This window comes from Perca fluviatilis, chromosome 11, assembly GCF_010015445.1.
Source record: "Perca fluviatilis chromosome 11, GENO_Pfluv_1.0, whole genome shotgun sequence".
NCBI lineage: Eukaryota > Metazoa > Chordata > Actinopteri > Perciformes > Percidae > Perca > Perca fluviatilis.
The window spans coordinates 14,371,163-14,395,884 of NC_053122.1; the positions used below are offsets into that span (position 1 = coordinate 14,371,163).

The 24,722-nt window shown below is 40.2% G+C and overlaps 1 protein-coding gene across 7 annotated transcripts in view; it reads right to left on the bottom strand.

Moving 5' to 3' along the window:
• Positions 1-24,722, bottom strand: part of LOC120568103 (cAMP-specific 3',5'-cyclic phosphodiesterase 4B-like) — a 59,084-nt gene that overhangs the window by 15,546 nt on the left and 18,816 nt on the right. For 2 of the 7 annotated variants that reach the window (XM_039815341.1, XM_039815342.1), the window contains 6 exons: positions 24,096-24,257; positions 15,611-15,858; positions 9,820-10,014; positions 9,684-9,744; positions 8,947-9,017; positions 8,168-8,217 (listed from right to left, as the gene is read on the bottom strand). In XM_039815341.1, the coding sequence (XP_039671275.1) occupies positions 8,168-8,217; positions 8,947-9,017; positions 9,684-9,744; positions 9,820-10,014; positions 15,611-15,858; positions 24,096-24,137 (667 nt within the window). In that variant the 5' untranslated portion in view covers positions 24,138-24,257. Of the gene's footprint in view, positions 1-8,167; positions 8,218-8,946; positions 9,018-9,683; positions 9,745-9,819; positions 10,015-11,953; positions 12,107-12,143; positions 12,338-14,297; positions 14,631-15,610; positions 15,859-24,095; positions 24,258-24,722 lie in introns of those variants that run through there. The other 5 variants (XM_039815349.1, XM_039815343.1, XM_039815344.1 and 2 more) reach the window with 5 other exon arrangements.

A 24,722-nucleotide genomic window follows, 5' to 3' on the forward strand; every position in this document is an offset into this window, starting at 1 on the left:
CCCACTCCTGTCTGGTTCCCCCCGCCCCTCTTAGGCGCTCTGTTGTTCGCTTATCCCCCCTCTCAGTATCATTCTGCTGAATGAGTGGCGTGCAAACTTGGCAGTCTGCTGCCTCCTGCTGTCTGTGACCCCCCTCATTTAAACACATACAAAATATGTGTACATACAGGTACAGTACACAAACCCATTGCCTGAAGAGTGGTTTTTGGTGAAAAAAGACAAATCTGGCTTTGCTTTTTTATACTCCCTTCATTATGTTTTTGACCCAAACAAATGCATCTCTATATCTAATATACTAAAGCTACGGAGAGAAGAAGAAGGGGACAAAGGGGAGTAAGAGAGAAAAACCTACATCAACTTATTGGATGCACTTTGTCACTGCTGCAAAGAGAATCGCTCAAATGATGACTTCCTTTCTGAAACATGCAGACCACTTCAAGGGTGTACTCTGCTGAACTTTAGCAGCACACCCCACACCACCATGCTTCACAACTGGCTCTCTCCTCTCTGTACCTCTCTGAGAGAGAAAAAAAAAATTGTATCAAACACCAAACTCTGTGTTTGCACAAGCAACACGAGAGGCAAACTTTGACTCCCTGAATTGGGGGGAGGCCAGGTCGGGGTCTTGCTGTGTGCCAAAGAAACCAAAGCACTTCCTCTTTGGCCCTGAACTCACACAAAACATGGAGCGGATTTACTGAATGGCGGAGTGACTGCTGAGGACAATTATAGCTGTCATTCGATGAAATAGTCGTTAGCGGCTATGACTCACATGTGGTAGGCGCACAAGCTTCAGAAGGAAAAAAGGAGTTTATGAGAAATGCACATAACATATGAGGAAACACATTAAGAGGAATCATTCTCTGATATATCAAGGGGAATGTTGATTCAACAAATTCCCAGAGGGAGTGAACGCTGAGCGCATCTGGATCTCCCCACCTTCCTTTTTCTATGGAAAAGACTGATCTCTACTTCATAGGGCTTCACACATGGAAGAAATTTACCCCATATGCTTAGCACAACAGGACAGCCAGCGTGCTGCTCCCCATTTACGTCAATATAGTGGATCAAAGCACTTCAAAGCACAGTGATGGCGTACAGACTCTGAATTACCGGTGTTTAACAAAGAACTTCACTGAAATCTCAGACGATTTATGTGCAGTTGAGGAAACCTCCCACTATCGAAAGATATCAAAACAACATGATGACAGTGACTCTTCTGAATCACAAAGGAGAGTTGCGTTTCAACCGCTTGAAGTTTGACTGTGTTTTTTAGAAATCATGCCATTGGCTCCTCAGATTACAGGAGCACAGCTGCTTGCACTAGCCTCATTCCTCAGGTTGGACCAATTTTCCTTTACTTGAGCTCCAGGTTGGAGAATTCAAAGAACCCTTGGCTACAATATACCGCTGGACGCCAAACTTCGCGGTTCAAACTATTCACAGGAACAACTGGCATCCAAGCCATGTAAAAGTCGGTGACACAGAGCAGAATGTACAGCATCAAAGCAGCTCATGCACAAGGCGGTGAGCTGTTGAGACTGGGTATACACCAACGTGCGGCCGTCTTGAGCCATATGGGCAGGAGACGTTGCCAAGAAGGTGCGACCACATCCTGCCCCCGTTCCCTCCAATGAGGGCATATAGAGACATTTTAACAGGGAAGTCGAGAATCATCAAAGGCTTGGCTCATCCACACCGCCTGTATGACCGGGATTCAGGTCATTTTGAAGCTGGCGGCTAATTCATAAACCCAGTCCAGAATCTGATGGCAGTAAAAACCCTCTGATGTTGACTGCTGAACAAAAGTTTTACTAGTTTTGTCTGGCTTCACGGCACGATCACTGAAGCAGAACTTCACATATTCATCTGTTGTTGTTTCCTAAAAACGATTACAGCTGGATGCTTCTCTAACATGACATGTTATAATTAAGTTTGAGTTGAAGTTGTAATTAAAACTAAGTTATGCACACACATATGCATAGGAGTAGATGGGACTGCTGACTGCATCATCACCTCTGGTTGATCATAAATACAGAGCTAAAATGGGCTGACAGACGATTTGACAATGTCACCAGTCAAAGGTGGCGTGACGCAGTTCCAGTCTGAAAACCTGCTCCCAGACAGAGTGCGAGCTACTTTTCCGCCTGTTTTTTTCAGTGGAAGTATTATTTTTTTCTTCGGTGAGACCTAATGCTTTGGCCATATGCTGGAAGCTGCCGAGAGGACAACAGACCTCAGTGTGCAGACAGACCCCGTCTGCCTCCCCCCTCTCACCCTTTTCCCTCCAACTCTCTCCCCTATAGGGCCACAAACCGGCCTCTGTGAGAGCCATCAACTGCACCAACGACCAGGGCTGTGCTCAAACATCCCCCCACCTCCATTCCCGCCCGAGACACCTTCCGCTCAAATCCACCTCACACTGCCCCTCTCTGTGCTCTCAACCTACCCCCCAAAACTGGTTTCCCTTGCTGTCTGGCTGAAGCTTGGTGTGCAGAACTGGACTGCCTCATCTATTATACCACCTACTGATAAGTAATAGCCAGAGGTGGAAGAAGTATTCAGATCCTTTACTAAAGTAAAAGTAGTAATCAAAAAGTAATTCATTACAATTAAAAGTCCTGCATTCAAACATTTAAAAGTATTATCAGGAAAAAACATATTTTTAATTTCTGTCCAAAATTCAACTGTCCAGAAGGTAGTTAGTAGTGGTATATATATTTTATATAATTTTTTTTTTATTAATGCAATAACGTGTAAGGAGCATTTTAATGTTGCAGCTGGAGGAGATAATTCCCCCTACTTTATATGCTGCTGGGTAGTTCAATCTATAATAATATCTATAACAACGCAAGCAGCTAGTAACCATAGCTGTCAAATACATGTACTCTGGGAAAAAATAGAACTATATTTTCCTCTGAAAAGAAGTAGATTAGAACTACAAAGTAACAGAAAACTAAAACACTCAAAAAGTTCTTCAGTACTTGAATAAATGCACATAGGAACTCTTGCTGTTGCCACCGGTGGAAAGTAACTGAGTAAGCAGCTTTACAGGTTTAAAGTAAAGTTGAGGTTTTCATGAAGTATTTGTTTTCATGGTGAGGTTGACTTTAACACAGTGACTAATATGGCTTAAGTCTTGTGTATTCATACTACTTTCACAGGAAATAATGGGGCCGGTAAAAAACAGAGGGTCAATAAAAGAAAAACCCTTGAGTCATCACCATCATTTAAAGTGTAAACAGCTCTGAGCTATCTGCAAGTACGCAAACACATTCCTCATCTTAACCTTGCCACATTGTGAAGGAGAAGAGAAACTTTGACACCGATATGTGCATATACTGAATCACCTTTGTATCATGCCCAATGTACGTCAACGACGAGAGGAAATGGACAAAAAGAAAGAGAAAGAAAACATGGGGAAGTTGCTTAATTCTATCATATATTTGTCCAATCAGATAGCAAAACAAAAGAGTTATCAAATGCATACAAGTGAACACTCAACTCAGTACACACCTGATGGGAAAATACACTAAAAGTGTAAATATCTTAAATTTGCCCAGTAACTTTCCTCGAGCAAATTTCACTGTTTGTGAGTAACTTTGTAACTTTGCTCTTGGGTCATGTAATTTGCATCATGCCTCAAATTCATAAAATGAATGCTTCCTCATTTCAACATGTTCTTCCAAATACTGTTATGTATAATAAAATGTATGTTTTATGTATTAGATTGAGATATTTATTTTTATTATATCATGTATGTGTGCATTTGTGTCTGTATATTCTGATTACTTTTGTACCTGTTGTCAGCACAATAAAAATAAAAAGGTTGTATGCAAAGTGTTTTTTTTAGATACCTCACTAAAATAAGTGACAACTGTATGACACATTTGATACTGTATACTGTAATATAACTGTAGGAGAGGGATGTGATGTTTGAAGGAAGTAATCTTTGGGGAACCTATAGTCTGGTGGACATTTACAGTATGTCCAGCCCCGAAACCACACCATCACCCTTTGTCTTCTCACACAAACAGCCTTCACTCCTGATTATGTCTCTTTATAGTTAACAATTGTGGCATAATCTCCACACCTGTCAAAACAAAAGGCTTCAACAATTATACCAACAAACACACAGCTCATCAGAGGCCTGTTTGACAGCTCCTTCACAATGCACCATGGAGCTGTGTTGGCATGGGCCAGCTTGAGGGATGGGCCGCAGCAAGGTTTATGACTGTGCTGACGTCAATGACATAATTCAAATACTTAACCAGGCTGCATGCTTCCAGCCCTTCGGATCCTGTCCTCTGGCTGCGAGCCTGGAAAACCTGACATGGATTACAGCTGCGGAGCAGAGTAACCACTGCAGACAGGAGTGGAGCGGACTGACAAATGACTGGTCAAATGTGTTCTGGCTGTCAGTTTGTGGTCAGCTGTCTGTCTGTGTGTCCACCCACCCGTCTGTTTAATCATTATTTTAAATGTGACAGAGTACTCTTCATCATCAGTAATGATATATAAAAACCTCATGCACAAACAATATAGGCTTAAATAAGAAATCAAGAAATCATCACACTATGAGGATTGATCACTTTGATCAGAATGATACCACAGTGTTACCAAATAGCATACTGAAACATGTAATTTCAAATTTTGGACACAGTTTTCTGCTTTGCTTTGTCCTTACATAAGGCTTCTACAGTATATTTCATGGTGCATGTGTATGCATTCACACACACACCGACTTGAACATGCACAACTATACATGAACAATCCTGCCCTGAAGTTATTACTCCCTATTTTGTATTAAGCGCAAATTACTGGTGTTTAACATGTGCTATTCTTCCTCTTTATTCTGTCAAAATAACCCGTACCAGATTAGTCTTTTTCATTACTTCTCTTTCAGGACATGTTGACAAAAAGAGACAAAAGATAAATGAGTAATGCTTATTGCCCCACGCCCTAGGCAGTTTACGCACATAGTCACGTGTTTAGTTTCTAAGTCTGTAGGAATTATTGCATTGAAAATAATTCACCAAAGAACATATACAGTACATCCTATGAGCTTGACGGGTATCTACATTACAAGTTCCAACAATAACTCCTACAATAGGTCTAGAAATTATTTAAAGGAATAGTTCACAGTTACTTACAGTACACTTATTCGCTTTCTTGATGTTAAATTAGAAGATTGATACCACTCCCACAAATGTCTGTTAAAACTACCTGCACCTTTAAAGAATCTCACTTCTGGATTTTTGACAAAGTGTAAATGCAACAATTTGTTGTTTTGTTTTTACACTTCGGTTTTTGTACTGATTAAACTAATTAGTATACCTTGCTGCTAAGTGAGCCTAGTTGTTTCCCTTGTTTCCAGTCTTTATGCTAAGCTAAGCTAGGCTAACTGGCTGCTTGCTGTAACCTTATAGATAACTGACAGATATGAGAGTGGTATTGATCTTTCCATTTAAGTTTTAAGAAGAAAGTGAAAAGTGAATTTTCCCAAAAGTTGAACTATTCCTTTAAATAAATGTCTTCCATTGACGAGTTCAGTAAAAGAGGTACAGTATATGAAAAAGGTCAACTGTATATGGTGAAACTGTGTGACATTCATAGTTCAATTTACACAAAACTCCATTAGTTTGTTTTCCTATCATTAGTGTTGTGAGAGGGATATCAATTAGTAGTATGTAGGTCCAATATTAGGCTTCAATCAGAAATGCAATCAAGCATTGTGGAACGCCTACTTGCACTTTTATTTTCTTCATATGGTGAGCCAAATCTAAGGTTAACTAAAGCGTCATACTTCGGCCACCGGGTCCGACTTTGAACAGCGGAGCCTTAAACATTGATTTCTTAAAGGCATTGTGTAAACATTAATTTCTCAAGGCCAGTCAAAGGGAACATTAGCTCCAAGAACATGAAGCGGTTTCACATCCCCTTCTTGTTAAAATGACTAACCATACAGTATGTGACAATATTCATCCAATGCTATTAATAACCATCACAGATTAATCACCAGTCATTAGCGGTGAAAGACGTCATGATTAAGCATTTTCCTCAAAAGTGCTATTTATCAGGCATAATATATAGAGCAAAGCCTTTAATCTGAATCAGTCAGGGAAGAGGGAGCCCTTTGTTGGCCGTGGGGCTCATGGGACTGCATGTGATGGGGCCAAGATGCTTTGTGAAGCGTAAACTGCAAACTCACATGAGGAAAACTACAATCCCCTCACATTGCTGGAGTAAGATGGTTAACCGCGTAGACAGCCTGCAGTGACGCATTTGCAGCTGATTTTTTAATATACCCCCACACTTTTCTGCTTTTTAACCCAGTGACTGAGGCCACATTCTGGCTCTTTTTGTTCATTTCATCCAATCTGACCTTTTTTTCTGCTTCTCTTATATTGCATCTGATTAAATGCCTCAGAAACTGTCGTCTCTTTCTGACCTTTGCTGTGTTTTCTTTCTTTCCCATCTCACTGCAACAATCTCCCTAGAGCCCACTCTATCTCTGTGTCTGACCTCACCATCTTCCTACAGCAATTCACACTTCTCTTAATTTCTAATGTGTTTCCCTCTATTTCACTGTGTCCATCTGAGGACACATTTGAGGTACTTAAAGTTTCATAGAGCTCCTAATCAGCCAACTTTGCTAAGCTCATGCCCAGAAAGACGCATGTACTCTATCCTTTCTTACAACTATGGATATTGCCTCACTAAACACAGACGCAAAACAGGAAAAATCTGTTCTCCTTTTCCGGTCAAAGAGTTGACGAAAACGACACAGAAAGCAGCACAAGGGAGGATATGAGGGCATCTTTCCTTGTGATATTGTTAATTGTTGTAGTCTTCTCCTGAACAATTACTATTATTTACTGCTGTGGCATATTGTATGTTCTTTGTATGCTCAGGAAAAGCGGATGACGGTGATATTCTATAGTGGGACTAGAGCAGGTTGGATGCTGTATTAGAAACACAGGTGTACTGCGTGTCATACTGAGGTTTCAAACTAATTAAAACAAGAGTTAATCATACTTGTTTTTCTCATTCCAACTTCCTCACGCATCATAATGGAAGCCAACAAACGGGATGGTTTAACTCGTCAGAGATTACTCTGAGTAGGTCAAGGTTAGTAAGAAGTGTGGAGAAAAAAGGACAATAAGAGACTCGTAGTTGTCTTGTATTTTTTCCTGCTGCGGGACGCTCCAAGCTGCCCATCTGTGCTGATAGGAAGTGGAGAGCACCCGTGTGCAGGCCGTGCTGACGTCAATCAGGCTTGAAGAACCAGTGCAGCAGGAACCAATATCCCCAACTCCCTTTCTTTCACCCGTACTTTTCTTCCTTCACTTCTACCTGATCTCAATCTCAACCATTAAATCTCTTTACATGCTTCTCACCTTCTTTCTTTTCTTCTGTCCAATAACAACAACGTCAGTGCATTGGAATTTTTGCATTGTTATCAAGTCATAGTTTCCTGTATCAATAACTCAAAAGATTACAGTTTTTATTTGCATGTGTAAACGATAACAACGTTTCTGCTGGCAGTGTAATTCTGTGTTGACATGGAAATGTTCATTGTTGTTTTTTTTACACTTTGATTTTATCATGTTAGTTGTTGTTGTTGTTTTAGGTTTCCAATTTTAGTCTTGCCTTCTATCTATTACTGTCTTATTATATTACATTATGTATTATTACCTATAATGCACCTTTTATTTCTTTAATCATGTGTACCTGTATTGAGACAGATCCTATCCCATCTGCCCCGATTGGAAAGCCCTTTGGGTCAACTCCTGTTGTTTTTAAATGTGCTATATAAACAAGCAATGATAGCTCCACCCAAAGCCCATTATAAAGCATCTGCATGTTGAAGACTGAATATTAATTGGGAATGTGTGCTGTGTTAGCACAGTCTATTTTATTGCCTGCACAGGAATGAGACTGTAGTAACTTGCTGTACTGTATGCCACCTGCTATTCATTCAAGTTATAAAAGTTGTTTACAACTGTGCACATTCTAGTTACATGCAAGTCAAATTTTATTTTTTATTATTTTGTATCTTTCAAATCCTGTAACAGCCAAACTTAACTTTTGACTTCTTCAAAACTGTTCTACAAAACTACCACAACAAAAAATGCATTGCTAATTGCAGGCTGATGGGACTTACCTGACAGACAGACTTTGGTGAGAGAAGGCTGATTCGCAGCAGGAGACCTCCTGCAACCAGTGAAAAACAAGTCAGTAACTTTTAAAATCAGATTTGTAATAAATAGTTGCCTATTTATTATTTCACAGTGTGATTTGATTTACGCAGGAGTTATTGTTGCCACAACAGAAAAACAAAACAGATGCTCCCTCATTTCAGGTCAGATTTTCTACCATGTGACGTTGTCACGTTTAATTTAGTTTTGTCTCACAGTGACCCCTCTCTCTGAAGGTTGTATTGACTCTGTGTCCACCGCAACCCTGATGCAACTGCAGCAGCCACTGACCTGGTTCAGTGATCAGCGAGAGCTTTTATGCACTCAAATGAGATGAGGTTTGCCCCTTTCCCACCAAAAATTGATTGTCACTGTATGCTGCTGCTGCAAACCAGCTTTCACATTAAAAGCACATCTCTCTCTCTTTATGTCTGAATCTATACTTTGTTTAATGTGAGTGCTCCCTTCATGAGACAATAGCACTAAACGTTTGTTATGCATTGGCGCCCCCAAGTGGGGCATGTTGGCATCATGAATTGTAGCCTCTAAACGTGTTCCTGAAAGCAAAAATCCACATGCAAAACAAAATGTTGTGGATTTTTGCCAAGGATTTCTATCAACTTACAAATGACAAAAAAAACACCCAGTACACAAACCTACATTGCATATTAAGACATTCTACAGCTTGCAATCACACCGACTAAAACACAAGCAGATACTATAATACAATTATGAGATGACTTACCTATTGGATGCACATTGTACATTTGTCAAGGTGGTGAAATTGTTCCTGACAGTCCGAAGGCTTGCAAGAACCTTGAAAAGCAAAACAAGCAAAATAGGATGATGAGAAGAAGAAGCCACACGTGGCCAACGTTGGGTTGAAGTATGAGAAATATCAGCATGAAAATATAAAGAAATATCTGAAGATATTGGCTGCAGACTGAGATGACTAATTGTTGAGTAATTTAGAATTGTTAATAAAGAGTGGATTCGGTACAGTCTTTGCAGCTGCCTCTCAATGTTGAATGGTGCCTGTCAGTCCCAATCCCACCCAAATCAGCACTATGAAATAATTAACATTTAGGAATTACTGATACTGCATTAGGTTGAATTCAGCACGTTCATGAACCTGGATTGTTTTCTTACATATGTTTTAATATATAGGTAAGGTAGGAAACTATAGCTTCTGCATTCATTAGGCTGCAATCCGAATGAGTGAACCTTATGTGCCGCAGCATGAAGCATGAACTATCTTCCAAGTTTCAATCATCACATCATCAGAACAAGCAGAACCCTTGCCATGCCTACTAAAGGCCACAAGGGGGCAGAGAGTTGAATCATGCCTGATGCAACTGATGCAAGTGAATGAGTTACTTTCTGGATCCATGAGGTGCTTAATATCTTAAAAGCCCTAGCAAAAACACCATTAAGCTGGCTTTGATGTTCTTTGGAGCAGATCTATTTATAATGAGTTCTTACCTGAGCAAATGGAGTCACAATCATGTCCTCTCCATGCCTGAAATGGGATGGGATTTGAAAACTATTGAATACACATACAAAGTTGAACATAGTGAATTTGATACAACAGTCTCTGTCAATAATCATTTCAACTCACAGTTCTCCAACAATGGAAGAGTTTCGAGACAAGGACTTTGGCGATAGTTCGTAGTCGCTGTCAGAGCGGTACAGGAAGGACTCCCGGCGCTGGCCATGGCTCGCCAGGTTGGGATGTAGGACCAGACCAGAACCCGGAGATGCCAGCAGGTCTGAAGGACTGCAGCACAATGATGGACCATTTCCCCCTTCAAAGCTAAGAGATAAACAGTAATCAGTTAAATTTGAGAGGAGCTGAAAAAAAAACATATTCCTTTTGTATTTAGAAAGCATGTACTGTATATTATTCAGTGAAATCAGGGAATGGTTCTTGTTTTTTACCCTAGACTGTAGTTTTTTTTTTTTAATCATTACCTTTATGGAGTCTATATCTGATCAATCTAATCATTTACATTGACTATCAAATCACCGTCATCATATGAACATAGTACTTTCAATAAGCCGTAAGTACTGGCTTGCGCAATATGTTCACAAAACCCATCCAGGAAAGAGATGGTTGCATAAACTCTAAAATGATTACTCACCCATCCATCCATGGCCTAAAAACCTATTGTGCTCATTAAATTAGTATGCTTTGCTGGTCAGTGAGAGAAGGGGTTGTTTTATTGTAAACTGTCTAACTGGAAAACTGTCCATTTCACCTCCTCCCATTCATCCCCACTCAGGAGCAGCAAACAAGCAAAGAGAGAGATTAGCTCCTTATCGTGTGATGTCGAGCATTATGTGTTTTTTATTTTATTTAGCCTTGTTTTGTTTTATAGTGACAGATACACTCAACCATATCCAGTAGAATTACTTTAAACTGTAGTGTCTTTATCTACCTGCTCAGGGAGTGCAAATGGTAAGTACAGTAGTTTAATCTAGAACAAGTATCTTCTTTCATTGTTTGAGATGAATGTTTTTGTACATAGTCCTTGATAAATCTAGAATGAAAAGAAAAACATGGAAAGTCTAATGCAACCTATAATCAAATAGTTTAAAGCCTAAGTTCATGTTTAATGCTTGTCCCTGACCTTGAAAAAATACATATACGGTCCAATAGAAAAAGAAATAGAAAACACAACAAAAAAGTGGAAGAAGTCCAAACAATGAATTCATCAAGAAAAGAAGAAATGCTCAGAGCAAAAGCAAATCAACAAGCAGCCGACTACCATTTGATTTGTGTCAAAAAATGCAAACATCTACAGTCCACCTACCCAGCATGTTTGCTGATGCCACAGCGAAACCAGCACAGACGGATATAAATCGGTTTGTCCCCATTGAGTGGGTGCAGGAGTAAAGGACAAGCTATTGTGTAACCAGATGATCAGGTCAGATGGACCGGAGTTTAGAGTGAAAGGTCAAAGTATCAATGCCTCGCAGGACCAACAGATGCCACAAATCATAAATCACTCTTGCTAAGTCCTGAGTTTAGCTTGGATATAAGACACATTACTGTAACATTTCATTTCTTAGTCCAGTTGCAGTAGAAAAGTTAACATTTTATAGCTTTCACAAACACACTCAGTACTCAACCAGCCCCTATAAAATCTATCTTGTAATGGACTGTCTGTCCAGGTCACTTCATCATTTCACCCACATTGCCCCGCCCCACCCGCCTGTCATTCCTGCGACATGTGGGATTAACCAGGCACATATCCTACTGAGATGCTCTCAGTCCCACACCTCTGCCAGTAAAGCTCAGATTAATGTAAAATCTGCAAACTCTGATTACGCACAGGGAGAGCAATAAACCTCATCTGTGTTGCACTTTGCGTCATCCAAATCCCAACTTCACACAACATTAACAGCATGCTTTACCAGCAGCAATCTAGTCTCTTAATCTGACACAAGCAGGAATCCACAGTATGTCAACAACGCAACATTTCTGTAGATCCTGATCATAGAAACTGTAAAGATCACAGCATTAGTCTGATACAATAAATCAAAATAAAACTCAGTTTTTCTTCTTTTTTTTGGAAACAATTTGTTTTGGCAATGTACTGTAAATTCTGAATTCCAATCAATCTACCAATGATGCATTCATTCTACAACATCTATAGTAGACACATGACAGTCTAGAATAACAGTGTTGCTCAATAACATATTTTCAAAAGAGAAAAAGACAGAAATATTTTGAAAGACTAAAGAATCACCTGGGAGCCGAGAGGTGTACTGTACTGACCACTTCCTCGCTGAAGTCAAAGTGCCCAACCCTGCACCTAGGGGACCTCCGCAGCATTCTTCTCTCCCTTCCACCTACTCCCTTCTCATTAGGCAACAAAAAAAAACGATACTGTGGCTGCTCACTCAAACACACACACACACACACACACACACACACACACACACACACACACACACCGACAGACAGACCCCTTTTCTGTGCAGTAACAGGCCACGTGCTGGAATAACGTAGGCTTGGCAGACGCTAACAGGCAGATCTGGGCTGGAACTCTCGCAGTTGCTCTGTTTATCTGACCGCCTGTCTTTTTCCCCTCTATATTATACCACTGCAGATTAGTCAGTGCGGTCATCATCCCACCCACCCTTCCCTTGTCTACCTATGATGTCCTATAAAAACATATGCTAGAGAGTTCATATAAAAAAGGGAGGTATTAAAGTGGAAAATCCAGATTTTTATTTGTCAAGTTAGAAAGTGTCACTTATGCCCAAATGGTGTAATGTAGATATTTACCAGGGGGGGAAATATCTGTTTGCACAGAACAACGGAGAGCCCCTTTCTACCTTGGTTATGGTTTTCAGCTCACATCACATCTACTTAAAATCCCACTCACCACAATAACAGACCATTTCAGGCAACACACTGACCTTTTCACATTTGCAAGTCTCTTTATGTACTTGAGGTACTTTGAAAATGATTAAGCCAATTCACCAAGGTTTATTTTCCTCTATTAGGAATTAAAACAGCATTATCAGGAACACAGAGAGAGGAGAGGAGGGCTGAGATGGTCAGAGGAGAGACTGTTAGTAGAGTAGAGATGTGTGGGACAAGGTTCCCAAGATGTTGCTGAGCGATATTACAGTCCAACATGATCGGCAAAAACATGTGAAGCACTTATTGTCCTGTTTAAGAGTGGAACAGCCAGACTCTAAGCGTTTGAGATTTCAGTCACAATATCTTAAATTAGGACAGACAGGATTTGACTTCTTTGGCAGAATGCTCTGGCAGAAGACAGTGTATCCGAGTATAAGAAATAAGTGTTAATTCAACACAATGTCAGTGTTTATATATTGTACGTCCAAATAAGTAGAGTTTATTTAGCAGTAGAGACTCAATAGGCTGAAAGCAACCCTCCCCTGACAGTGTGACATTTGGAAGACTGAGAAGAACCAGAGCCTCGCATTAGCATCTGACTGGAAACAGAAAAAAAGAAACAGGCTGGCTTTCTTCACTTAGACCACTGCTATATAAATATATATTTTCAAAAACCCCAAACTGCACACACTGTATCCAGAGAACAAACAAAGTTGCAAAGGTTAAGGAAGACATCTCTCTTCAGCACAGCACATAGCAGATGAAAAACACTTGGCACTATGTACACTACAGCTACACACTACAGCTTGTACGTTTTAATGTTTCAACAATACACACATTTAATATAAGGGATAATGTAGAGCGAGCAGATCATTATTGCGAATTAGAATCTTGTTGATGCAGGACGGGGTCTTTAATCAGCCTGAAGGGGTTCAATTTGCAAAAATGACTGGCTTGCTCTACATTATCGCGCTTATTACACGGCTTATTACACGGCTTATTACACGGCTTATTACACGGCTACTCATACTGAGGTAACCCACTGATGACGCCAGCGTTCCGGTCGGGTCGGTCAATTTTACCGCTGATGAGCACGGCTCTCCAGTGGAAGCCAGGTCGCCCCAGTGTGAGCTAAACACGGAGCTAACTAATGCTGTATGCTGTATGCGGTATGACCTCTGTATGAGCAGAAATAATTATTTTAAAACAATTTTATTCATATAAAAAATTGTCCGCCAGAATCTATGATCAAAACTCCATCCATGGCAATGGTCTGTTATACAGAAATAGCACCACAGAATGCTGTGATTGGCCAATCAGAATCAAGTTTTCAACCAAGCCGTATAATAAGATGAAAAAATGTCATCATCTTTCACACATTTCAACACATAAAGAAGAGTAGAACTGTAGCAGCACAAGATTCTGGATGAGATTTTGTCTTTATTTGTCAAAACTGCCAAACTATTGTAATTCTACTGCTACTGCTACTACTACTCTTTAGGCCTACGACATATATTATCCTGAACTCTAACTCACCCTGGAGCAGGGCCATTTTTTTGGCAACTTGAAATAAACTACTGCTAAATAAGGGTCTGTGTGAGTTACTGCAATAAATAGATAACCATGCATCTGCTGCAGCTCTTTAAGAACACAATAAATAAACAGAGTTGACACATCGCCGTCGCTACCATTCACACATCACACACCAAGCAAATTCTTACCAGGTATTTGCTACAGTGAAGCGCCTGTATCGACGGAGATGCTTGTTTACCACCTGCTTGCGAAAGCATCTCGGTGAGCTGTGTGGCGACAGTTTCTGGCCAGGATTAACAGCAACAGCACTGCAGTCTGCCTGGTCTGACCTGAGCTCCCTGTTCTCTCCCCTGGCTTCCATTAGCACAGCTGCTTTACAACCAAGTCTGAGGCAAGAAGAGTGCCGGCACTTTCCTGGTGTTTAAAAGCTACAGTACGGCCTTCAAGAAACTTTTCTCACTGGTTTGAATGTGATGAAGAATAAGGAGTTGTTGTTTTGTAATAAGGAGCCAAAAAAACATATTGATGAAAAGATAATCCTGAGATCAAATTATTCACGATACTGCACTATATTCACTCAAATACTCAGAAGAATGTGACTCTTGAGTTTATAAATATTTGGATTTGTAGATATGCCCCCCCCCCCTGCAATATTTATAATGCAAATCCAAATCCAAAACAACATCATCAACAGGCTGATTGGCTAATCAACAACAGCTGGAAAATAACACTAAAAGTCGTGGAGAGTCCACAGTGATGTGCAATAACAGAGCAAAACTTTTCCAGCTCCTGACCTTTAATCCAGATAAATGCAACCCATGCTTTTCAGAATCAGTAGAGCAGAGTATGACGGTTATAGAGATAAAAGCAACTTACAATACATCTCTGAAGAGAGCCCATAATCATCTGTAGTTTAGTGGGGTGACTCACAGGAGGTTCAAAGAAAAGGGAGTATGTGGCAAATTGCCATTCAATAATTAAAGTAGTAGCCATAATAAAAACTCTTTTTTTATACATATAACAGCAACCCACTGTATTCTGCCTCTGAGGTAGACAATAACAGTGTATTTAATTTAATTACTGCCAAATTATTTTGTACTATCTGATGCCTTAGAATTTGCGTTTCTCTCCAGGGCACAGGATTACAGTTATCACTGTAAGAAACAACTAAAAGTAAGAAGAAAACAAGGTGTTGAAAACCCTGTGGTGAACCAAAATAAAAAAATATATATATATAAATGCCACGGCCAACTTTACTTAATTTGCTAATCTAATGTCGAAAGCAGATGGGAGAAAACACCAGCCTCCCACTGTTACCAACACACAACAAAATACAAACTAAAAACTAGTTCTCAAAAAACTAAGAACAAAAAGCGGAGAATGTGATTATAATTCTCCACACACACAACACATAATATGAGTAATATACTGTATAACATGGTGGCATTTCTTCTATATAAAAACTGCGTCGTAAACATGGTATCCCAGTGATGATCCTTACCTGTCAGGGTCAGCCTCTGTGATGTCGATGCGGGGCAGAGAGGAGATGGGCAGACTTGTGGGTCTGGTCCGGGTCACTGGATCTTCTTCAGGTGTTAGCGGCCTGCCCCTGTCCCTCTCCTTTTCCGCCTGTCGCCATGACAACGGAGGCAGCTGCAGGTTGCCAGAAAACCGCCTGTGGACTTTGCACACCTCTACCCCGAGTGTGCTGCCTGTGGAAAATTGGCCCACAGGAGGATCCTTATTCTCCTGAGAATGAAAAAAAAAATAAAAGACAAAAATGACAATTTCATGGGTTAGATTTCCATGAAATTGGCTCATAATATTCCCTCTGGGTAGGCTTTGTGGTGAATAAACATGAAGAAAATATGGGTGAAATGTTTTTGTGCTAATGACAGTGGCACAAAAACAACAAGATTAAACATAAACAAGTATTCTCATATAATGATTTAATATATACCCTATAGAGCAAAATCCAAAAATTAAAGCAATGAAAAGGAAATTAATGAAAGGAAAATCAAGAATGAAGTAATTTTTAATATAAAGGATTTGGGGCTAAAACAGGAGAGATTTACGAGACTAATTCAGCACACATAAACCAAAATTTTCTGCGGCAACTCAAAGTACAAATGTTTTAACAAACTAAACTATCCTGCACATATCCCTGAAGTGCCCACTGTATATTGGCTGCATTTATGTTTTATGCTTTTAACAACACAGAGACAAATTAACCGTTTGATCAAAGCCTTGACACCAGACCCTTGACACCTGAGCTGCCAATTGACATTTTGATGAAGCAGTCCTGAATATAGATTGTGTGTTTTATGTGTCTGGTTGAGTGTGAAGGTTCTGGTAAGGAGCCCTGGGTGCTTTCACTGTAATGACGGGTTGTAAACAAGCCAGGGCACTGAGGAAACAGAGGCAGGCTGCCAGAGCTCATTCTGCATACATCACCCTCCACTTTATGTTCACTGTGCGAAAGTGTAAATCAATCTTGGCGACAGGTTTTAAATAAACAAGGGAGGGGAGGGGAGGCGGTGCTGGAATGATAATGTCGAGGAATTCCTTGAACATGACTTTGGCAAACAAGAAAACATTGTTCCATTTTTGTATGTGGCGCAGGAGACGATGAAGATGAGTGTGAAAGAAAAAGGTCAGATTAGTTATTCTCTTGATTGACAGTATTAACCTAAATGCAGTTACTTGTTGCACGTAGATACTATAGCCCGACCGAGACTGGATTTTTGAGACCATTACTAATATGCTTATTTACGAGTTTAAAAAAATAAAATAAAATATATTGGCCGATAGTTATTTTTTAAACATTAAAAACTTTCTTCATACTCATTTTTTGTGGAATATTTTACAGTTGAAAAATTAACGTATCAGTGCTCTCTACTGGACAAACTATGTAATGATGCTCTGTACTGCAATTCCTTATTACTGTTACTTACAATACACCCGTACTTATATATCTGCAATCTGATATATTGGTCCTGGCCGATTAATTGGTCTAGCTCTAGTAGGTACCAAGGTTAATAATTATTTTCATTCTAGATTACTTTTTTGAGTAGTTTTTCAAATTGCTATTTCCTTAAGCCCAAGGTGATGTCTTCAAATGTCTTGTTTTGTCCGATCAGCAGTCCAAAACCTAAAAGGTATTCAATTTACTATCATAGAAGACTGAAAAAAGCAGATTGTTTTGATTCTGTTTTCTTTTTTTTTAATAATTAAACAACCAATTGTTTCAGCTCTAGTAATCAAACAGCTGCTAAAAATAAAAAATAAGGAATAGAAGCATTTACCTAAGCTTGGTAACAAGTCAAAAGGACCACTGTGAAAGCACATGAACATCTGTCTTGTTGAGGCGATGCATCCAAAAGCTGTGACTGTAAATTACATCTCCCAAGGGGGCTGACAGCACTGATTCTGCTCCCAAAATGTCCTCTTTATTGCATCAAGAAAAGTATGTTCCAAGTCCAAATTGGCTCTTCAAAGAGGACAGAGTGATCCTCTCTGAGATTTGGAAATGACTGAGTCCTGTGAGAGATGAAGGTCAAAAGGAAAAATGCTAAAATTCTAATTAATGAGAGAAGTAAGGGAGATGGAGTGATGTCACATGATGAGAGCCAACAGTGACCTAAGAAATACAAACAACAAATGGAAAGAGGAAGTCATCCCACCTTCTCTTTCCAGTGAAAGTGACGGACAGTAATAGCAAGGACACTCCAATTGGGAAGCAAAAAAGAAAACATGAATGAGACAGTAAACTGGTGAATAGGGAAAGTTTTTGAATAAGAGAGGGAAAGACAGATCGAATGCTTGAGACAGTTGGAAAACACAGACAGGCGTGTGTCTGCCTTTCTTTCTGATTGTCCATTAATAAAGCTCTGCTGGCTCCCCTGCTCCTTCTAGGAAATGCAATTTGTCTGATTTATTGTGCCTGTCTTTTTAAGATAGATTCTTCCTGTCCCGGGGAAAAAGGGTGAAAATTAAATCTGGCAAAACATGACTCTGTTCCGACGACTGTGATCTGGAGCCATTTCCACTTACACAATCACTCTTGTCAAACAAACGTTATAATCAGACATCTAAATCGTTTCTTGTCAATATGTCACAGTGCCATTGCTGGTTTACTGCCAAATCATGTATCAATTGTGTATTGACCGCACCTCTCAAATTTGGGCATGTAATTTCAGTTCTTTATTGATCCCACATCTGAGGTCGAAATGGCACTTGGAAGTGGAAATACTGCTAATTCACTTTGAGTGTATAGAAGCCGGGAGTAGGATAAGGATGTTGAGAATTTTAGAATTCAAAACAACAGTAAATTTAGAAAGCTGGATGTATCATATGTGCCTGAACATGGTAATAAAAGAACAGGAACTGAGATGAAAGGTAAAACAATGAGTCTGAAACAGAGGGAGTGTATCTCCCGTGTCAAACAGAGGTGGAGTGGGTGTTTTCTCGATGAAGATGAAAGGCCTTTCTTGGCCGCAGAGTCCAAACAACTCCAGTGTTCTCTGGTATGCTTCCAAAAAGCCTTTTTGAACAAGGTGGTATAAATGAGACAGCTTTAAGAGTGAAGTTCTAACAGCATGACCTGATTTTTTTTATCTAGGAGCCAAAGAGACAAAAAGAGAGACTACTTTAATTATTAAGTATGGAATCGGAATGGAAGGCGGCAGATAGACACTCGAGGGTGTTGAGGTGTAGAAGGGCAGATATCTTTACAGAATCACATTTCACTTTTCTGTGAAATGAAGAAAAATGACTTTGACTTGAAAATGAGCTTCTACTGTATAACCACGATGAAATACATACATATAATTTAACTGCTAATTCAATGATATTTGCATCTTGAACTATGTCACATTAGCATTGTCTTTTTATATGATTTTTGATACGTTTTTGATTGTCTGCTTGTGTGTAACATCTTAATGTCACACACTGAATGCATGTTGATGAACTGTGTAAACACCAAGGGCAATGATAGATATATGTCCAGTACTTAATTGTTTTCAGTAACTATGCTGCCATTGGCAATGTGGCTTTAGCTTTCATTTCAGTATTGTTGTTATTATTATCATCTCATCATGCGTTCGGTCGTGTGTGTGTGTCTCACTGTCCACAGCTAATCTTGAATACTGCTCAAGTATCTCTCGTGGTTGCGGTGGTCATTTAAAATATTTAAGAATGCCAGCTGCTGAAATGCCTTCGTCAGTTAACTCACCACTGGCGACACACTAGGCAACTTTTTGGTCAACATGACAGGGCGGTGTTGCCAACAGGAATTAATGCTGAATGCCTCTGTACATTTTGCACTCAATGACAGTATAAAACAGAGCAATTGTTTTGGGTGTGTGTGTGTGTGTGTGTGTGTGTGTGTGTGTGTGTGTGTGTGTGTGTGTGTGTGTGTGTGTGTGTGTGTGTGTGTGTGTGTGTGTGTGTGTGTGTGTGGGGGGGGGTGTGTGTGTGTGAATTACTGCAACCATGAGAGGTCCTTGAGCTTACAAAAATGTGCACAAAAAATATTAGGCTGATGGCATCGACCCACAACCCGCGGGTCGGCAAGGAGTTCAGGCGGGTGGGTCAAAAAGTGAAACAGCAGCATTCCGAGTAAGTTATTAATAACTTACAGAAACATTTTGTGCAATAGTCCACCCTCTCTTCCCCTCACTCTGTCTCTCTCTCTCTCTCACACACACACACACACACACACACACACACACACACACACACACACACACACACACACACACACACACACACACACACACACACAAGAGCGCCACAGGACAGATACACACATGCACACACAAGAATGCATGACTCCCTCCACGCTTACGCATGGCGGATGGCAGGGATAATAACAAACAAGCCTTTTTCAGTAACGGTAATGTAGTTACTTAATTTAAAAAAAGAATTCTTTAGAGTACTAGTTACTGCCAACAGTAACATAGTTACTGAGACACATTAGTCCCAACCCTGTTTGTCAATAAACCAAATAAACAACAACAACAAAAAACATTGACATATAAATTGGTACTGTTTTTCCCTGGTGCTATTACAGTGCCTCTCATATATCTTTAGGTTTGGGAAATACTCTACAGGAGCTATTGATGAGCATTACAGCTATTAAAAGTAGTATTACTATCTATTTCAGTACACTGAAATACAGAAATATTAAAAACTATAAAGAAGCCGAGTCGGGTATGGCTGCAGCCTGGAGGCCTCCCGTTTCATACCTCCCGCCTGGTCCGTCCCCGAGCTTCTACTTTTCAAAATATAAGCTTGCGTCTGTTTTGGATGTTTTGAACTAAACAGTACGCAATAATGCTAATGAATATGATTGTTTTTTCAGCAGATGTCTTAGTTCCAACACGATTGGGCTGGCAAAGCAGTTTTGTGTTTATATGTGTATTTTGATTTATTCAGTTTGGGAAATCCCACTGATTCTACAAAGCTCAAATTGGCTGGCTGACTAAACAGGGAGGGACTATAAATCCTGTTTGTTTTTTTGTATTTTAAGAGCGAATTGCTCCACAATATGAATACAGATTGATTATCACTTATTTTGTTGGTACCGTATAATCGCAATATTACACTCAAGGGTACACTTCAGTCATGCTTACAGACCTCGAAATTAAACCCTCTCATGTAATATGGCTTGAACAAATGTCAACGTTAAACGCTGATGCCTCTGGAATTTTTACTTTGTTTTTATGATTTCAGAAAGAAGCAGGTTAACCAATATTTTATTATAATCCTAATTTTTCTTCTTGCCAAATTTCATATCCATAAATGCAGATTTAGAGATATAGAAGAAAAATAAGATTTATAATAAAATATTGGTTAACCTCCTCTTATCTAAATTTTAGATAATATCAGATCTGCGGTGGCCAGCAGGGGCAAACGCCCTGCAACTTCAGAAAACACATGCAAATAGACAAAACACAAGCAAATTAAGAAAACAACGTCATTCATTTGACAACACATTCGCAGCATTCAGAAAACGCGCTGCAAATACACACAACACAACCAAATACACAAACGCGATGCAAATAAAAAACGATGCAAAAAGAAAAGCACACAAACCCCGAAAACAAATGCAACAAAAAAAAACGCTGAATCCAGATTACACAACGGAAGTTCTCCAGACCTCTAGAGGGAGCAGCTAAGTGGAACAGCTGGATTTTTTACCCAATGGGGAGAGAGCACTCTGCCTTTTTATTAGAGTCGGGTATGGATGCATAGTAAAAAGAGAACTCCCGTCTCATGCCCTCCTGTCCATAGACTGTATATTAAATTCATATTATTATTATTATTATTATTATTATTATTATTATTATTAATAACATAATATAATATATTAGTAATATACAGTCTATGCTCCCGTCTAATGCTCTCCCGGCTGGTGCCGTGCCCAAGCTTCGACTTTTCAAAATAAAAGCTTGTGTCTGGTCCGCTCTTCTTCCTTTGGTGTTTTGGATGTTTTTGAACTAAACGGTACAAGCAAGCAAAGCAGTTTTGTGTTTATGTGCGGGCTGGATTTATTCAGTTTGATAAATCCCACGGTAAATTGGCTGGTTTGCTAAACAGGGAGGGACTGTAAATAGTCAGTTTTTTGTATTTCAAGAGCGAATTGCTCCACAATATGAATACAGATTGATCACTTATTTTGTTGCATAATCACAATATTACACTTGAGGAGGCCTACACTTCAGTGATGCGCCTTCGGACCTGGAAATTAAACCCTCTCATGCAATATGGCTTAAACAAAGGTCAATGTTAAACGCTGATGCAGTTTTAAATGTTTTATTACCACGAGTTTACAGACACGTCTCTGCTGATGAGTATAACCTGTGACCTGAGCCGAGACACACCCATCAAACGACAGAAAACATATCTCAAACATAGACTTAATATTTACAGTCTATGATCTCACGGTTGCACACCGTCTCTCTCTCTCTCTCTCTCTCTCTCTCTCTCTCTCTCTCTCTCTCTCTCTCTCTCTCTCTCTCTTTCTCTCCCTCCCCCCCCCCCCCCCCCTCTCTCTCTCTCTCTATCTCTCTCTCTTTCTCTCCCTCCCCCCCCCCCCCCCCCTCCCTGTGGAGTCAAAAATCCAGCTGTTCCACTTAGCTGCTCCCTCTAAAGGTCTGGAGAACTTCTGTTGTGTAAACCTGGATGCAGCGTTTTTTTTGTTTTCGGGGTTTGTGCTTGTGTTTTTTATTCGCAGCGCGTTAGTGTATTTGGTTGTGTTGTGTGTATTTGCAGCGCGTTTGTGTATTTGGTTGTGTTGTGTGTATTTGCAGCGTGTTTGTGTATTTGATTGTGTTGTGTGTATTTGCAGCACTTTGTGTATTTGGTTGTGTTGTGTGTATTTGCAGCGCGTTTGCTGAATGCTGCACATGTGTTGTCAAATTAATGAAGTTGTTTTCTTAATTTGCTTGTGTTTTGTCTATTTGCATGTGTTTTCTGAAGTTGCAGGGCGTTTGCCCCTGCTGGCCACCGTACAGATCCCCTTCTAATGGGAGGCATGACAACCTTTTTTATTGTAGCCTGCCTTCTGTTTTCTCATATTGTATAATTGTAAATGTGTATTATTTTTAGTATTACATGTGGGTGGCTTCGTTGTTGAGCTAAATCTTTTTCACCTGGCATACGTTTTGATGTTATATTTGTCCTTTTTTGTACTGTTATGAATTTGCAAATAAAGCATTAATAAAAAAAAAATTGTAAAGTCATCGTAGCATGAGACGTAGATCTCCAGGCTGCAGCCATACACTCTTGAAGAAGCCTGCACATACATACCCAGTAGATTGAATAAGCATTTAGGTGCTGGCCTTTTGAAAAATGTGTCTGTCATTACCTAAATTACTGCTGGTATGAAAGTAAATATTACCATTAATAATTCCTGACATTAACGGACATTATACTGGAATAAATTGTGTATTTTCTCTATTAGGAGTGAACAAATTAACACCATTAGATGTGTTTTCCTATATTTTTATTATCATAAATATTCAGTAACTAGCCAGTCCTGAATTCTAGGGGGGGGTTGGAGGGTGATGGAGGCCAGTCACAGCAGGAAAACTTTCATCATCCAGGATGCAGCTTGGCCTCGGAGCTCCTGTTGGACAATGTCAACGTAAATGATCTGGCCTGCCTGCCCAGTCATAAACACCAGTGGCGTAGAGGATAAACAGATGGGCCTCTCTGTCGGATTTCTGTCCTTCCTCCTCATGTTTCCACTCAGTCCATGCCCTAAATGTCTCCTGGTGTGAGCTGTCTTTTAACACCTTTCCTCCTCCTCCTCCCCCTCTGCCTCTGTGTCAACGCTGCATCACTCCTCAACTCTCTGTCTCTATCATCTTCCTAACTCTCTCTCTCTATCTCTCTCTCTCTCACGCACAGACACACACAACACACTGGCCTTCACCCCCAAGTCTCTGTTCCAACAAACGCACACACACACACACACACACACACACACACACACACACACACACACACACACAACACACTGGCCTTCACCCCCAAGTCTCTGTTCCAACACACATACACACACACACACACACACACACACACACACACACACACACACACACACACACACACACACACACACACACACACACACACACACACACACACACACACCAATCTCGCTCTCTGCAGCATGTCCTGCTGGATAGCGGTCTGTTGTGTACAGTACAGTCATCTGTTTATGAGTCACCGACCACCGCACACAAACATACTGCACCTTGCTGCCTTAGTGTATTCTCACTAGAGCTCAGTGTATCTTTGTTCGGGAAGAAACATTACACAATTTATAGCAACTGTGCAAACTGCAGAATTAGGCTGTAAACTTTAGTGGCGAGATGCGGAATTTCAGATAAAAAGAAATCACGAGTGGATGTGTAATGAATGCATGGATGGATTCACAGTTGCACAGATGGATGGTTGGGATGAGCAATACTTACGTCGCCTGGTGTAAGCCCTTGTGCACTCCTGCTTTTCTTCATCCTGCTGGGATGTTTAGCCAGACTCTCTCTCTCTCTCTCTCTCTCTCGCGTCTCTGATCCTCTCTCCAAAAACGCAGCTCTTTTCTGCTTCTCCTGCTCTGGGCAGCCTCACCAGTACGCCTGCACATAGGAGGCAGACAGAAGGGGAGAGCAATGATAAAGTAGCCAGTTCCAAAAGTTATACTGCCTGCCTCCCTCACAGTGGACATCAAGTCTGCAATTATTGTCAGAGTTGCTTTGACTTGGTAATGCAATTCTGTGTCCAGAACGTTGACAAGTCTCTACACTGCGTTGCGTTACGGACTGCAATACACAACTTTGACTAAAAAGCAGACATTATATGAACTGTAATGGATTACCTATCTCAGCAGTTACAAGTTTGTACAATAAGACATTCATTCTGTAGTAAAATGAATGGAAATATACATTGAAGGCAGAAAAAACACAGTAAAAGGTATAAAACAGAACTGTATGATTGGGCTGTAGCAATGAAAAAGTGAGGATGTTAGCATGCTGGCGTCAGTATTTAGTTTAAAGCACCACTGTGCACACTGTAAGTAGAGTCTAACAGAGACTTCGTATGGC